This window comes from Myotis yumanensis, unplaced genomic scaffold (assembly GCF_028538775.1).
Source record: "Myotis yumanensis isolate MYYU_CA2020_CCGP unplaced genomic scaffold, mMyoYum1.0.hap1 SCAF_12, whole genome shotgun sequence".
Classification (NCBI taxonomy): Eukaryota; Metazoa; Chordata; class Mammalia; order Chiroptera; family Vespertilionidae; genus Myotis; species Myotis yumanensis.
In genome coordinates, this window is record NW_027223763.1 from 44364658 (window position 1) to 44381999 (window position 17342).

The following is a 17342-nucleotide window of genomic DNA, read 5'->3' on the forward strand; positions in this document are numbered from 1 at the left end:
GTTCCTTTTTCTCCACATCCTTGCCAGCACTTGTCATTTGTTGATTTGTTGATGATAGCCATTCTGAGAGGTGTGAGATGGTACCACATTGTCGTTTTGATAAAATAAAAATAAAAAGACTCCGAATAGCTGCAGCAATCCTGAGAAAGAAGAACAAAGTAAGAGGGATCTCAAAACCAAATACAGGCTGTATTACAAAGCCACTGTTCTCAAAACTGCCTGGTACTGGCACAAGAACAGACATATAGACCAATGGAATAGAATAGAGAACCCAGAAATCGACCCAAACCACTATGCTCAAATAACATTTGACAAAGGAGGCAAGAACATACAATGGAGTCAAGACAGTCTCTTCAATAAATGGTGTTGGGAAAATTGGACAGATACATGCAAAACAATGAAACTAGACCACCAGTTTATACCATACACAAAAATAAACTCAAAATGGATAAAGGACTTAAACATAAGATGGGAAACCATAAAAATATTAGAGGAATCCACAGACAGCAAAATCTCAGACATATGCCAAAGCAATATCTTCACTGATATAGCTCCTAGGGCAGTGGTCGGCAAACTCATTAGTCAGCAGAGCCAAGTATCAACAGTACAACGATTGAAATTTCTTTTGAGAGCCAAATTTTTTAAACTTAAACTATATAGGTAGGTACATTGTTATTAACTTAATTAGGGTCCTCCTAAGGCTTAGGAAAAGCCACACTCAAGGGGCCAAAAAGCCACATGTGGCTCGCGAGCCGCAGTTTGCCAATGGAAATTAAAGAGAAAATAAACAAATGGGACTACAGCAAAATAAAAGGCTTCTGCACAGCAAAAGAAACCATCAGCAAAACAACAAGAAAGCCCACTGCATGGGAGAACATATTTGCGAATGTTATCACCAATAAGGGTTAAATCTCCAACATTTACAGGGAACGCATACAACTTAACAAAAGGAAGATAAACAACCCAATCAAAAAATGGGCAATGGATCTAAAAAGATACTTTTCAAAAGAGGACATAAAGAAGGCCAGCTAGCCTTTGATGTGCATTAGGGGGCAAGGAAAAGCTCAAACTTCCTTAAATAGCTGTGAATAATTTAAACTTTTAAGGTATTTAAAATCTTTCTGTGTATATCTTGTATTCTGATGACCAGGCCTCTGAAAAAAGTAGCTAGAAAGAAAGTCGGCACAAGAGAAGTATTGAAAATTGCTTCAGGGCAGTGACTTTGTCCTCTCAGGCTAGTGCAGGACTGCTGTAGGATCCCAGTGAGTATTTGTTGAAGGAATGGAAGTAGGTATATTAATCCAGGTTTGGCCAGAGCAGCGGACCCAGTAGGAGTTGCATATGTATGTATATTAAAGAATTGATTATGGGGAATTGGTTACACTGGTGGTGACTGGCTAATTTCCCAGGATTGTCAGGAAGGCAAGATCACCAGAAAGCTGAAACTGCAGGGCATGAGCCGAACTTTGAGAGGGCCCCCACGCACATTGAAAAAGTATCCAATGTATTTAGACCACCCAGGATAATCTCCATTTTGATTAACTTAGGGTCAACTGATTAGGGACTGTAATTACTTTGGTAATATTCTTTCACAGCAGCACAGGTTGATTGTATCAGTAGAAGGTATGTGTATGCTACAAATAGCTGCAGCCTCCCTTCCGTCCTCCATCCCTGGCAAGAGGAAACTCTTGTAGCTCACCCTGTCTGGCAACATACTAGGAAGGGAATTTGGGGAATGTAGTTCAGCCTAGCCAAGTTGACACAGCAGAAAGCCATCGCTATAGATAAAGCCTGATTTAGGATCATTTGTATTCTTAATTATTTTCATTTTTAGAGGGTGTTTTGTTTTTATTATGATTATTTGGGTTTTTTTCTTATATCATTTTAACAAGTGATAGACACAATATGATCATGCATGGTATAAGATGACTTTGAAATTACTTTGGATTCTAACATTTAAACTAGTCTTGGGTGTCCACTGACTTAGGAGGCCATACATAGCTCAATAAGCAGAAAAAACAAAATAGTTATCACATTTTTCCGTGTATAAGATGCTATTTTTTTCTGACATTGTTAGACTGGAAATCGAGGGGCATCTTATTAAATACAGAGGTCAGCCAAGGAGGGAGCTGCATGGGTGCGTAGCTGCCCATACCTTGTCAATCAGGCTTCCTCTAACCACTAGCCTTATTGTTACTGACGTCAGCTGATGCCACAATTGGAAGTGGAAGTAGAGAGGGAACAGAGCATTCTGAGCCCATAAAGATGTCAAAAAATAAAAATATAAATACTGGTAAGTGATTGTCTTACTCTGAAAAGTTCAAACTGAATGTAATCAGCTATGAAAAAGAGCATGGAAATAGAGGTGCAGAGAGATAGTTTGGACCTCCTCCCACTGAGTGTATGATCAGACAGTGGAGAAAACAGGAAGAACAACTCCTTAAGATGCCAAAAAAGAAGAAGGCCTTAAGAGGAAAACCAGCAAAATGTTTAGAATATTGATTTCTTAATTTTGGGCTGGAAAAGTGGGAGGGGGGAGCCCATCTTGAACATGGGGGGTGTCTTATACATGGAAAAATATGGCAGTTTTCATGTTTGGCTTTTAAGCCCCCAAGAGCCCAAGTCCTGCCCTAGGGATTGACCTTAGATCAACTCCCCACCCCATCCCCAAACTTCAGCCCCCAATAAAATGCAGTACCGTTGTAACACTCTCCAGTATTTATTTTCTCCCTTTGCTTACCGCTAAATAGGCATACTGTATGTATTTGTACGTATGTGTTGATTGCCTCACAATAAATCCTACTATTGAGATTAAGATCTCAAATAGTTTAGAAAGAAAAATCTATTTTGGTTCCCAGTTATTATTTGAATTTGCAAGAGGAACAACTTGCATGGAGGCCTTGTTAACCTTAATCGGGCTCTCCACCCACTTGCCAATGGCAAGACTAGTTTACATCACATTTACAATGAACAACTTCCTTCCTTGTTAGTTTTAGTATGGAAAGGGTAGAGGAGACTTAAATACCAGCTTGTATGCAGTACTGGAACCATACTCAATAGTGCTAACATTGTGGTTTGTGTTCACAGTCTATTTAGTCGTGAAACCTATTCAGACCTCAGGAGGTTATGACTTTATGATCAGTTGTGCATATAGCACTGGGCACATTGTCACACAAGTAGTGCTCAATGGTGATACTTTTCTTTTTATCATAGCTTTTCCCTTCAAAGATAGTGATTTATACGTGCAAATGTGACAAACGGTACCACCTCATGGTTGTTGACTAAAGAGTGATGGAAACATGCATGAGAGGATCTCCCTGTACTCTTCTTCTGTGTCCCTGATGCCCAACCCAGTGGCTTGTGTTCAGTAGATGCTCAGCAGATAATTGCTGAATAAGGGACTCAGCCACCCTTTCTCCTTGGTTCTTAGAGATAATAGGAGCTGCTCTCAGCCAGGTTTTCATCAGATGTGGCTTTGAATTTCAGGGATATGACACTGAATTTTTTTCTCTTTGATGATTGCACACAAATGCCATTCTCTATGGAAGCTTCTGCTTACTAGGTATTAGTGCTAGAATCACATTGCTTCTAATTGTGCCTCACTATAATTCCAAGTATATATTTACAGTGCCTCTGCTTGAGTAATTGATATTCTTTATATTAAATTTACATTTATTACTTCTTTAATTAATTAACTTACTGTTGTTCATTTTAAGCAGCCAATCTCATGAGAAACTCTGAATGGACTTGTGGGTAGTAGTAAATGTATATTTTTTACTCCCAAACACACTTACTCTTGTCTTGTGTTTTAATTATTTCTGGAAATACACATTTCCTGAAAAGCCCACAAGAGAAAATAAAATAATAGTGGTTAAGAACATGAACCTGCCTAGGTTTGAATTGCAGATGGGCTACTTCCCAGCTGTGTGCAAATTATTATATCTCTAGCCTTTACTGTCCTCATCTGTAAAATGGGAATAATAAAAGTGTGTACCTTATAGAGTTCTAATGAGAATTAAATGGGATAATGTAAATAATGACCTAGCCCTATTTTTCGACACATAGTTAGCACTCAATAATTGTTAGTTGAATAGGTATAAACTTTACACTAATAAGGTTGGGTGTGCAATAAATGCAGTTTTCTTCACTTCAAATATAAGTCTGCTGGTTGTGGTGAGGAGTGGGAAAGTTCACTTTCCCTATTGAGGTTGGTCTTACGCAGGTTTGCAGTAGGCTTTTTTGTTGCGTGCATAGATGATGCCTGTGGTTCCCTCTGGCTGAGGTCAACAATGTTTTTCTGCAAACACTGTCCCCACCTGGCTCCTGCATAGGCTGATGATTGGCTCCCTGCGCCCTGCTGGTCCCTGTCGCTTCATTTTGAGAGGCAGCCTATAAGGACTATGGTTGTCTCCTTCGCTGACCTCCAAAGTCCCTTCCAATTAGAAGCAAGAGAAACTTCCTTGTCCTCTCTCACACCACGTGAGAGCCAGGGGGAGCTAGGGAGAGAGTCTTCGCTCTGTGTTCTATTGAAGGATGTCTGTTGCCTTCTCTGCTGCCCCTTCTGCCCCTTCTGGCATTGTGTAAGTCCTCCACCTTGAAGCATCTCAGACAAAAAGGAGGGCAAAAAAGCTGCTCAATTTTCAGCTTTGTCCTCACTCCCCAGCATGTCATCCATGTCTCCCCCACCAGCAGGGACAACAGGGGTGGGGAGGGACAGGGCAAGGCCCATTTACTTTCTCTGACCTTGTTTCTTTTTGCCTCTTCAATAACACTCTGTTCCTCCTCTCCAGCTTGGAACCCATACATCTAGTCTGATGGACAGTTTCAGGGCGATGAAAAACCGGTTTTATTAGCACTTCCTTTGGATCTGTCCCTGTTTCATATCGAGGTAGTACAAGTCAAGAATCTGGGATGTTTGTTTTGTTCATCTACAGAGAGGGGGTCAGAGGTAGAGAACAGTACTTCCTTGGGCAGATGACTCCAGATAGTCTGCCATAAATGAACACCATAGAGCTGCTATTGTATTATTATTATTATTATTATTATTACACAAATCTACTGATCTAAGTGATTCTTTTACTCCCTTAAGGCAGTGGTTCCTAAGTCTTTGGACTTCACAGACAAGAATATATATTTGTTGAATTGCCAACTTTTTATTTTATCAACTAAAGAAAGTTATTTTTTTTATTACCACCACTTCTATCACTTCTTTTATCCTCTCCCCTGTGGAAAGACATGAGTGAAGAGCAAAAACGCCATCATTTTAAAGCAAGTACAGTAGCTATATGAAACCTCAGCCCATTGCCCGTAGTTTTGCTCATTCAACAGCAGGCAGTGAAAATGTCTCGCCGACCAGCACAGTCAGCCCAGCAGCGTCTGGAAGTCACTGCCTTGGGGATGTTTCAGCCCCCAAGTCTGGTTCCCTATGGGCTGTGATTGCGAGTGCAGAGTTTCAAGGACCCATGTAGAGGATAACCCAGGCCAAAGGAAACACCAATGCTGAAATAGTCAAAGGAATGTTGTTGAGTTTGCCTGCATTTCTGGAAAATTGCCTCTTTTCTACTTCACTGTATGGCCTCAGAGAGTGTTTGCAGGAGAAATTGTAAAAATGCAGCAAAGCCTTATGATCTCATTTTGGATCTCCTCAGGATTTCTCATCAAGGTGCAATTAAGCAGAGAAAAATTCTGCCTTGGGGTATGATTTTAATTACTCACCGTGTTCTGACTCGACTTTCCGAGCTGCGTTTCTTTTCCATATCGCTGCCTCTGTGTGTGACAGCTCCTCTGAGCTAAGAGTAAAGCACTTGTACTGAGTGGAAAGGGGTAGGGGGACCAACACCTACTGTCGCCTTAGTGCTTCTATCTGAAAACCGAGAGGGAACCTCCTTTTCCTTTTTCCTGCCTCTGCAGCCTCAGTTTTATGACCCAGTGGAGCCGGTGGACTTCGAAGGACTTCTGATGACACACCTGAACAACCTGGATGTGGAGCTGGCCCAGGAGCTGGGAGACTTCACGGAAGACAACTTGGACGTGGTGTTCACGCCAAAGGAATGTCGGACTTTGCAGCCCTCTTTGCCGGAGGAAGGGTAAATCGTTTTCTTAAACTGTACATGGGATTGTGACTGTCTGGCCTGTTCTTGGTAAGGGGAAAGGTGCTCTAATTTTGGACTTCTTTTAAAAATAAACTAAATTACTCAGCTCTGTTGAGATGTGCAGGATGACTACGATAACCCAAAGACCTACATGTAGACAGGTTTTGAGTTGGTTTGAACAGAGGCTTTGAAAAGTCATGTAAGAGCTAAGCCAGTTAAAGTGGTGCATGGGACAAAACAGAATGCTCCATCAGAGGTGAAGAGTGCAGGATCTGGAGTCAGACTGCCTGGGTGTCAGCTCAGTGACCTTGGGCGGGTCATGTGAGCTCAGGAAGCCTCAGTTTCTCCATTTGTAAATATGTCAAGATTTTTCATAAATTTTTTTCAACTTCCATTAAGAAGCATTTTAATTGGTTAATCACTGAATCAAGTTATAAACATAAGTTGGACCCACATTTGTTGAGCATCTACTATGTGTTGGGCAGTGGGATAAAAAGATGAATAAGGCAAATTTCCCTTCCCTTGAAGAAACTTTTGCCAAGTGGAAAAGCAATGGAGAAAGCTCTGTTGAGTGAATATGTGAATAGCTGTTTAGGGCTTGCGTTTCCACAGTGGGTTAGTCTATGTGTTTATAGGTATGGGCGTTAGCTCTTGTTATCAAACAATGGAATTATATCTAAATGAAACTCGTTACTTCTGTAGTGTAAAAAGCAATGTCTCTTTGGAGATTTTGGATGAACTTTGATTTGCATTCATTTTCAAAACAAAGTTAACATTCACATCCTCCTGGACATTTTCAACCTCCTCCTCTTCCCCAAAAAGTCCCAGAAAAAAGATCATGAAACATGGCCCCTGCCCTCATTACTCTGGGCTATTCTGATTCTAGTTTGGATTTCATTTTATTACAGTTTAAGGAAGTTGGATGACAGTGAACAGTGACATGGTATTTTTTACCCTTTGCTCTGTTGTTTAGCTAGTTCTCATTCGCATAGAGCTGACCACATGCTCAGTTCTTAATGTTTTGAAAATACTTCCCACAAAATAAAAACTCCGTGATCCTTTGGAAACATTTTCCCCTAAGGATCAGTCCATCTATTCAGGTTTGACTTTAACGTAGGTAGTGTCTATTATTTTTACTCTTAGGAGAATCATTTAATTTGATTTCTTTGTGTAAAATTTATGGTTAATTATCTTCAAGTGAGTTAGGATCTTGGAAGAACCTGTTTAAAATATTTTAGGGGTAGGAGGATTTTTATTTCTTGAGATTTGATAGAGGAGGTAATATTTTTCTTAGCCTTATTTTTTAGTGTAATACTACCTTGTTACTGAAATTTATAGCTAACACTGTCTGTCTGATGACTTGAAAACAACCGGTACTATTTCAATCTTTGCCCCAAAGACTTCTGTGTCATTAAAGCCCAACAAGGTACCATGGTCATCATCAGAGTCAACAGCTGATCCTGTTGAGCCCCCTGTGCCTAGCCCAGAAACTTTGTGCTGAGCAGTGATCGGTGGTCATTATAAGCCTGCACTCCAAAGGTGAGCTGTCTGGGTTCTGGCCCCTGCTCTACCACCTCCTGGGTGACTTTAAGCCAGATCCTTCTCACCTCATTTTTTTGCAAAATGAGAATAATGATAGCACCTGTCCTGTGGGGGCTGATAGAAAATTAACTGAATTACTACCTTTACGGTGATTACATCAGTGCCTAATGCATAGTAAATGGTACTTAAGTATGAACTATCATCTGTAGGTCTTATGTGCTAGACACTCTTCTAAGCACTTCACATGCCAACTTATTTAAACTTCATCACAGCTCTCTAAAGGACACGCTCCACTATTAATAGCACCAATTTAAGGTGAAGAAACTGAGGCACAGAAGGGTTGAGTGACTGGCCCAAGGTCACATAGCTGATAAGGGGTGGGGCTTAGATATAGACACGCAGAACCCAGGTACCACGTGGCTAATATTTAGAATACTTCATCTGATACTAACAGCAAGCCTACACAGTAAGTACTGTTTCTATCTCCTTTTTACAAACAAGAAAATTAAAACTTGCAGTACTTGGACTTACTTATCTCTAATACCAAAACATTGGGGGAAATAGCAAAACAACTTTGTTGCTGTGGGAAATCGATTATTTCTGATTTCAAGACTCTGGAGCATTTGAAGAGTCTCTCTCGTGACGTGCAAGACCCACCCCAATCAATGATCACCAACCAAAGCCAGTGTCTGTCAACTTCTTTTTTCACTTTTTATTTTTAAATTTTATTTTATTGTTTAAAGTATTACAAATAGTACATAGTATATATGTCTCCTTTTTCCTGTCAACTTCTCAAAGCGTAAGAACACTGTTCTCCATGGCTTTCAAAAAGAAAGACATGCATGTTCTAACAAGGTTACACGTGAGCAAAAACTATGCCCTCTGAAAAAATGGTACTTATACTTATTTTTCCTGTTTTGTATGTGATCACAGCTAGTTCTACCTGTCTTGTGTCAGAATGCCTTTAGGGATAAGTATGGTTGAACACAATTCTCTGTAACAAAGAAAACCCACAAAGCATAAAATGCCAACATATCTTTCATCAAAGTAAAAATGTTATAGCTTGAGGAATTCACTTGGAATGACTGGGTAAGGACTGCCCCAAGCATTCTCATTTGACATGGATTTGAAACCGTGCTGCTCTCTCCGTAGTTATGATAAGGCCTTGCTTTGTTGTTTTTGCACAGTAACAACATGTTTTTATTTCATTACCCATCTCATTAGGGTTGAACTGGACCCTCATGTCAAGGACTGTGTTCAGACCTATGTTCGGGAGTGGCTAATTTTAAACCAGAAGTAAGTTCTTTTTTTCTCTCTCTCTCTCTCTTTACATATTTATTTGTTTTCTATTTTTAGCTTTTTAATTGTTTTTTAAACTCATAGATTTCTTTCAAGAGCACTTTTAGGTTTACAGAAAAATTGGGTAGAAAGTACTGACAGTTCTCATGTATCCCCTGGCCCCGATCTCCCAATAGTTTCTCCTATTATTAGCATCTTGGGTTTACATTTTATTTTTTAAAATTTTTTGCACACCGCCGAAACCGGTTTGGCTCAGTGGATAGAGCATCGGCCTGCGGACTGAAAGGTCCCAGGTTTGATTCTGGTCAAGGGCATGTACCTGGGTTGCGGGCACATCCCCAGTAGGAGATGTGCAGGAGGCGGCTGATCGATGTTTCTCTCTCATCGATGTTTCTGGCTCTCTATCTCTCTCCCTTCCTCTCTGTAAAAAATCAATAAAATATATTTAAAAAAAAAAAAATTAAAAAAAAAAATAAATAAATAAAATTTTTTGCACATGTCCTAAAATGATCATGAATATTGATTTGGGGGTTTCAATACATTTTAATGAATATGCAAATTTGCAAATACAAAATTCATGAGTAATGAGGATGACTGTATCTTGTATTACTCCCCTGCTCAGACACCTGCTAAGGCTCCCTACTGCCTACTAAGTCAGATATAAACTTCATCTGCTTGCTTCTCAGGGGCTTTGATAACCTAGTCTCATTCTGTCTATTAAAACTCACTTTCCTTAAGTCCTGGGGTCATTTCCTTTCTCTGGGCCTGTCTCTCTTCCTCACTAGTCCACCTCTACCCCCTTGCTCTTGTTTCCCCTCTGGGCATGCCCTCCCTCCCCTCACCTGCCTACTAGATCAGCGGTTCTCAACCTGTGGGTCACGACCCCTTTGGGGGTCAAATGACCCTTTCACAGGGGTCGCCTAAGACCATCGGAAAACACATATATAATTACATATTATTTTTGTGATTAATCACTATGCTTTAATTCTGTTCAATTTGTAACAATGAAATTGGGGGTCACCACAATATGAGGAACCGTATTAAAGGGTCTCGGCATTAGGAAGGTTGAGAACCACTGTACTAGATCCTTCCTAAGGATTAAAGGTCAGATAAAATCTCTTTTACTTTTTGTAGCTATCTCTGATAGATTTATCCTTTCTTGGATGGATCTTAAGTGTGGTACATTTCGTGCAATTGATGAGCCAATATTGATAAATGAATAATAACTAAAGTCCATAGTTTACATAAGGGCTCATTTTTGTGTGTGTGTTGTATATTTTATGGTGTTGACAAGTGAATAATGACATGTATCTGCCATTATAGACTCGTACAGAATAGTCTAAAAATCCCCTGTGCTCCACTTAGTCAGCCCTCCCTAGCAACCACTTATCTTTTTATTGTCTCCATAGTCTGGCCTTGTTTCTCCATCTTTTTTTGCGGCTTGATAGCCAATTTCTTTTTTTGCTGACTAATATTGCACTACGTGGATTTACAACAGCTTTTCTATTCACCTACTGAAGGAGAATAGAGTCTCTCTGTTTTGTTTCCATTCTGATGAATTCCTGGGGTGGGGGAGGGGGGTAAATAAATGAACTGAAACTTGGCCTGAGATTCAGAGATAACATTTAAACAGTGACCAAGAAATAAACTGTTGCTAGCCTTTTAGTCAGAAAGGCTAAGCTCTCTCCTGGGTTAAGCAAGTATTTTGTGACATTGTCCTGAGCTTTATGTCTCCATGCCACCGACCTGGACAGCATTCTGCAGATTGGGGGGGGTGGGGGGTGCCCTACTAGAGAAACATCAGAGAACCTGTGGCAACAGTCCTTTTTCACCTGCAGTTTTGCCTTCTGCACTTGTGCTTTCTGCAGTTTCAGTCACCAGCAGTGAACCACTTGTCCACAAATATTAAGTGACAAATTGCAGAAGTAATTCATAAGTTTTAAGTGGCTCACCACTTTGCAATGCCCTGCTCCAGGCCTGGATGTGAACCATCCTTTGTCCAGCATCTCCACGCTGTATACGCTCCCCATACGTTAGTCACTTAGTAGCCACCATCTTGGTTATCAGATCAACTCATGGAAATGCTTGTGATACCCTCCGAGTAGCCTAATGCTCCGTCACAATGCCTACATCATTCACCCCCCTTCATCTCATCATGCAGGCATTATGTCATCTCACATCATCACAAGAAGGGTGAGTATAGTACAATGTTAGGAGAGAGAGGCAGCACACTCACAGAACTTTTATTGTAGTATATTGTTATAATTGTTCTATTTTATTATTCGTTATCGTTAATTTAATTTATAAATTAAACTGTATCATAAGTATGTATGTATAGGAAAGAACATAGTATATATAGGGTTTGGTACTGTCTGAGGTTTCAGGCATCCATTGGGGTTCTTAGAAAGTATGCCCCTCGGATAAGGGGGGATGACTAACTTTAAGTTCTGATACCCTCCATTGCCTATACTTCAGTAAGAATTACTGCTCTATGGGATAAATGATGAAAGACTTTGGGGGTTGGGTTTTATCTAGTTCCTGGAAGTGTGCCATTGAATTTGTGCTGGTGTTTTTTTGAAGTCATGTCAGTATGCATAGTATTTTTAATAGCTGAAAAAGAGAAAGCTTTGCTTCTATAAAGTAATTAAGAGAAAGTTAGATGTTAATCCATCATCTGTTCTAATGCGAATTGAAAACCAAGTTTGCCAGGCAATAAAATAAGATTATGCTTTGCTGGTAATAAATAAAAGATTTCAGGACAAGTTGTTCTCAAGTTTTTATGTTATAATCAGAGATACTTTCCAATATTAAGGTCCTGAAAAAAAATCTAAGAAATGATAAATGGAAAAGTCCATTTCACTTCATTTGGGTTTTATTTGCTGTTTAGGACATTGCACTTTTTCATTCCTGCTCATTTTATTCATGAAGTTGAATTTCATGGTAATTCCCATTGGAATATTTCTTTTCTCTATCTTGTACAAACTTAAAAGAAAAAATGACTCTTTAGAGTGCTCATTGTAGAAATTTTAGAGATTGCTGCACAAGGAAATAAAAGGAGAAAACAGAAATCACTCAATTTCACTATAGACAGATAATCGTCTATAAAAATTAAATCAAATTATAATATGATTTGTTAGAATGGTGGCTTCTCTGGAGCAAGAGTAAATGAACTCAAGTCATGGTTCCACCTCTTGCTAGCTGAGTGACTAAGACAAATTATTTCTTTGTACCTCAATCTTCTCATTAGGAAATAGACATTAGAATAGTACCTGCCTCATAAACTTTTGTTGTATGCAAAAAATAAAGTAACATGTAAAGCACTTAGAAGATTTTTGGCATATGGCAATTATTCCATAAATATTAGTTACTATTTATGATACTTACTAAAGAGCCTTACAGAATAAGATTTATTTGTTTTTGCCCAATTGACAAATTATGTATATTAGACCAATTAGTAAGATGTTATATGAAAAGGAAAAAACAAGGGACAACTCAATGTTGTTAAAGCTTAATTCAGTGATCCAAGGTAGATGTCACATCATAGGCACTATAGTTTAAATATTCACTAGAGGTCCAGTGCAAGAATTCATGCCAGCCTGCCCCGATCAGGGCCGGCTGGGCTGGCCTGGGGGAGGGGATGCAGGAGGTTGGCCGGCCAGCCTGCCCCTGATCAATTGGGGGCAGACCTGGCTAGGGGGAGGAGCCTCGGGCGGTTGGCCAACCATGCCCCCTGGTCAAACTCCTGGACAAACTCTGGGTCGAGGGGACAATTTGCGTATTAACCTTTTATTATATAGGATGTAATAAAATGGAATAAAGATAAGATTCGGAATATCATAAGGTTTATACTTTAGAGCTTACCTAGTTCCAATTCAACTCATCTAAAATATTCCTCTCAAGTAAAATAAGATTTTCTGAAGACTTCAGAAAAAGCACTTATATTAGCATTTCAAAGGAATGAACCCAAAACTCTATCCCATGTATTTTAATGCACCACAGAGGGAGAAACTCCCTTCCTCTAAAGAGCCATGCTTAATGAAGCCGGTTCGCCTTCTATCGATATATCTTTGTCATCCATTACCATGCAGTCAAACACTGGTTTAGTTAGCGCCTTTATTCCCCAATTATCTCCTTGCTGATATTACATTTCTCTGTGATATCTGGGGTTAGTCTTTTATGTTCTTGCTGTCTGTGATAATGGCTTTGAATCCCACTTAGGGGGCAAAGGAGTGGAGTTATGGCCACTTCTGTTCCCTCCCACTCTCATAATTCTATAGAGCGTTTGCCACTCAAGTTCTATAATTGAGACCCTTAAATCAGACAAATAGTACTGCCCATGAAGGGTAGAGGACATTTCAGATTTTCTTTTTAACTTAATAGAGAAAGATTAAACTATACGGAAACATCAAATACATAATCTCTTGGGGGTGGGGTAAATATATTTTTCTACTTGAAATGTTTGTGTTTCTTACACTGGAAGATGCCTTGAATGAATTCCACTCTATCTTTCATGGATAGAGCAAGTTTGGTGTCCTTGCTCAAAAAAAAAAGTTTTTCTCTTTAGGATTTTTGAAAATGATCGTTGATCGAATGATTAGAACGGTGCCCTGGTTACTTGTTTATCCCATCTTACTTTCAGATATTTTGATAATTTTGTATGGATTAATGTTTGCTGGCATCCTTTGGGTGACATTAAACACTTTAAGCATTATATCCTGTGCCATTTTCTCTAAATGAGCTAAAGTGATTAACTGAAGAATGTGTTTGATGGAGGAGAGTCAAACTCTTAAGTAATTAAACTTATTCGCATGCTGTTTATTCTTGGTGTATTATCCATAGCGACAGTGAAACATTGCATGAGTGCTATGAGCAGCATCATAAAAGTCCTTATACTTTGCCTTTCATCTTAGGTGATTAAGGTTGTTTGGGAGGAAGGTCATACTCAAGGAGAGTTGGGATATCAAGGAATGGGGTATCATCTGTTTTATTATGCCATATTTTACTCCCAGTGAACTGGTAAACAATTAAAATTCAAACACATCAGTGCATATAATTCAGTTACTCCCCAAACACCATCAGAATGTCTCCCCGATCAACAATTGCTTATTATGACATGCATTTGTTGTGCTGGCTGTCAAGGTGTTTAGCTATTAGCTTTCTAAATGTGTGGAAAGCAAGCCAGGCTTGTCAGCCCATGCAGTTACAAAGAGCAGTCCAGGTGCAGGTATCACGGAGCCACTCTCTTGACCCGTTACTAGTATGTGCAGACACCTTGACCCTCAAAGCTACACCCGCTAAAGCCCACTTCAAAGGCCATGGCTTTCACAAAGCCTTCCCTTCTCTGCAATTTCAAAGCATGTTGCTTGTATTTCTCTTGGAACAGTGGTTCTCAACCTTCCTAATGCTGCGACCCTTTAATACAGTTCCTCATGTTGTGGTGACCCCCCAACCATAAAATTATTTTCGTTGCTACTTCATAACTATAATTTTGCTACTGTTATGAATCGTAATGTAAATATCTGATATGCAGGATGTATTTTCATTGTTACAAATTGAACATAATTAAAGCATAGTGATTAATCACAAAAACAATATGTAATTATATATGTGTTTTCTGATGGTCTTAGGCGACCCCGGTGAAAGGGTCGTTCAACCCCCAAAGAGGTCGAGACCCACAGGTTGAGAATCGCTGTCTTAGAAGCTTTTGTCATACTCAGCATTACATTCTAGTTACTTGACTAAAATTTTATCTCCCCTGCTAAATATGTGATCTTTCTCACCAAACTATCACTTCACTGAGCACAGGGACTCCTTTAGAGCAGGTCTTCTTGTGTCTTCCTCTCTGCATCCTCTTTGGTGCCTTATTCTCAGGAGATACTTTAATAAACATTTGTTGAATGGAAGAATGAATGAAACTTTAACAACCAAGTATCCATATTGTGGTGCTCTAAGGCAAGTGTTCTCAGATCTATCAGACCTAACACCATCTTTCTGTAACAAGTATTTTATAATACTACCTTTGTAACCCACAAGCTTTCTTGTTTTCAGAGGTCAATAAAATGTCCCAACTGTTATATAGAGGGCAGATAAAAGGAACATAATATCTAAAATAGCATGCATGCAAATACATAGATGCTTGGGCACAACTGCACCAGAGAACACAAATAACATAGCTGTTGGCACTTGCAGGAAGAATCATTGTAAAAAATAACACCTACAAAAACAGACTGCAGCAAGTGTGTTGTATGGGTGATTCAACTACCACAAACAGCATTGCTGCTGTCAGAAATGTGGTTTTCTAAAATGGGGGAAAACTCGTGGCAGAACTCGAATCAACACAAAGTTTAATCTCCCCTTCATTTACATGGTAGTGGTTTTCCTGGAAAACAAAGTACAAAAATACTTTATATTTATTTGCAAGATGCTAGAGGGCCTTGGCTCAGATATTTACAGACTGGTTTTCCCACCTCCATAAATGTCCAACAGGACATTTGATAGATGTGTTGGATGCTGAATTTGGAGTGATCCTTCATAACGTATGATGCCCCATGCATGCAGAATATGAAATATAGTAACACAACCCAGTCATTGCGACAATCAAAAGGGGAAAGAAATACTATTTACCCTCATTGGGAACCATTGCTACTAAGACGTCAGAAAATTGGAATCCCAAAATCTGTGGTTTTAGCAGTACATTAATCCACAAAGACTCCCTGGAAGGGGTGGAATGGAATAGGTTTAATCAGGACAATAGTTTCATTCTGGTGGTGGTGTTGTTTGGGGGGTGGGGAGCGCAGAGAAGTCTACAAGTGGAGTCTTAAAATGAGCACTTTTCAGAGTTCTACTTTTGTTTTTTGATATGAAATTAAATATCCCATCCTATATAAAAGCATAGTATGCAAAGTGTCCCCTCGACCGGGAGTTTGTCTGGGAATTCAACGAGGGGGTGGGGCTGGCCAACAGCCTGCACCCCCCTCACCCCCCCCCCCCCACCCGTGGCAAGGCCAGCAGCCGCTAGGGACTCTACCAGTGCACGAATATTGTGCACTGGGCCTCTAGTATAAAAATAATACAGTCCAGCAGCAATAAGGTGTTAGAAGGCTTTAAATTCAGGATATCCATAAAATGTGAGTCTTTAGACCTATAATACATGCAGTGGTATCGCATGTGATTGTATTGATTTTTATTTTAAAAATAATCTCATTTATTGAGCTGGTGAGATTTCTGAGACGCTAAGCCAGAGACAGGGTTTCGGGTGCATGTGATTTTCAAGAGCATGCTCCTTAGAAGAAGCCTGTAAGGGAGTGGGGGAAGCAAGATAGAGAAGTACCAACTAAGATGGTAGTGCAGTAAATTCTCAGCCTGATCCACAGGGTGCTCTGGAAGGATCACACACCAAAGTTGCCCAACTGTCCCACTCTGAGTCAAGGGGTGGGGCTGTTGTACCCTAAACCAGTCGGGCATTGGAAGCCACCAACCAAGCCAAAGATGAGATTAGGGGACTGGGCGGTAGAGTGGATTGTTCAGAGGTCTCTCCTACACTCATAGGAGCTGCACAATCAACGCATGGTTGGTAAATAGGACCGACTACCAGTTTTCATTTCAATGCCTGACACCTAGCATATATTGTTTTCCTTTTATTTTGAGATGATCTCAAATTTACAGAAAACTTGCAAGTATAGTACAAAGACCTTCGCCTCTCTTCCCCCAAACCACTGGAGAGTAAATTGCTGACCTAATTCTCCATTCATTACCCCTGAATACTTCAGTGTGTAATTCTTACAAACAAGGACATTTTCCTTCATAATTACTATAAAACCATCACATTCAAAAAAATCAGTATTGATACATTATTACAATCGAAGGCCCATTAGAGCAAAAGGATCCAGTTTAAAGTCATGAATTGCATTAGGTTTTGCACGTCTTTAGTCCTGTTTACTCAGGGACAGATAGTTTCTCAGTAGTTCCTTGACTTTCCATGATCTTGACATGACATGCCAGTTATTTTTTAGAAAGTCCTTCCATTTTGGGGTTTATTATAAATGCCCCATTCCTTAACTAGCTTTCATTTTATTTGTATCAAAATGGAGTTATAGTTTCCTATGTTTTAATCAATTTCTATTATTTCTTTTCGTGCTCGAATTGTCCTCAAAGTGACCTGTGTGAATCTCTTCAGCTGGTTCTTAGGTCCTTTCTCCATGTCCCCGCAGTCGCTGATCACATTCTTGCTTTCTGCCACAAGATATTCCAGGCTGATCTCACGCTTTCCTTTTCCTCACCCCGGATCATTTCTCCAAAAGCTCTTATTCCTTTTAGTGGGAAAGGGTACTTAGAAGGCAAGATGTAGATGTTGGCTGTGCTCATTGCTATTAAGGTGTTGCTCTTTCTATGTCTTCTTAGTGGATAGAG

General features: G+C 39.7%; 1 protein-coding gene across 2 annotated transcripts in view; it reads left to right on the forward strand.

Annotated features, from left to right (window-relative positions):
• Positions 1-17342, forward strand: part of DOCK8 (dedicator of cytokinesis 8) — a 195747-nt gene that overhangs the window by 52633 nt on the left and 125772 nt on the right. For both annotated transcript variants that reach the window (XM_070431550.1, XM_070431551.1), the window contains 2 exons: positions 5911-6086; positions 8859-8930. In XM_070431550.1, coding sequence (XP_070287651.1) covers positions 5911-6086; positions 8859-8930 — 248 coding nt within the window. The remainder of the gene's footprint in view (positions 1-5910; positions 6087-8858; positions 8931-17342) is intronic.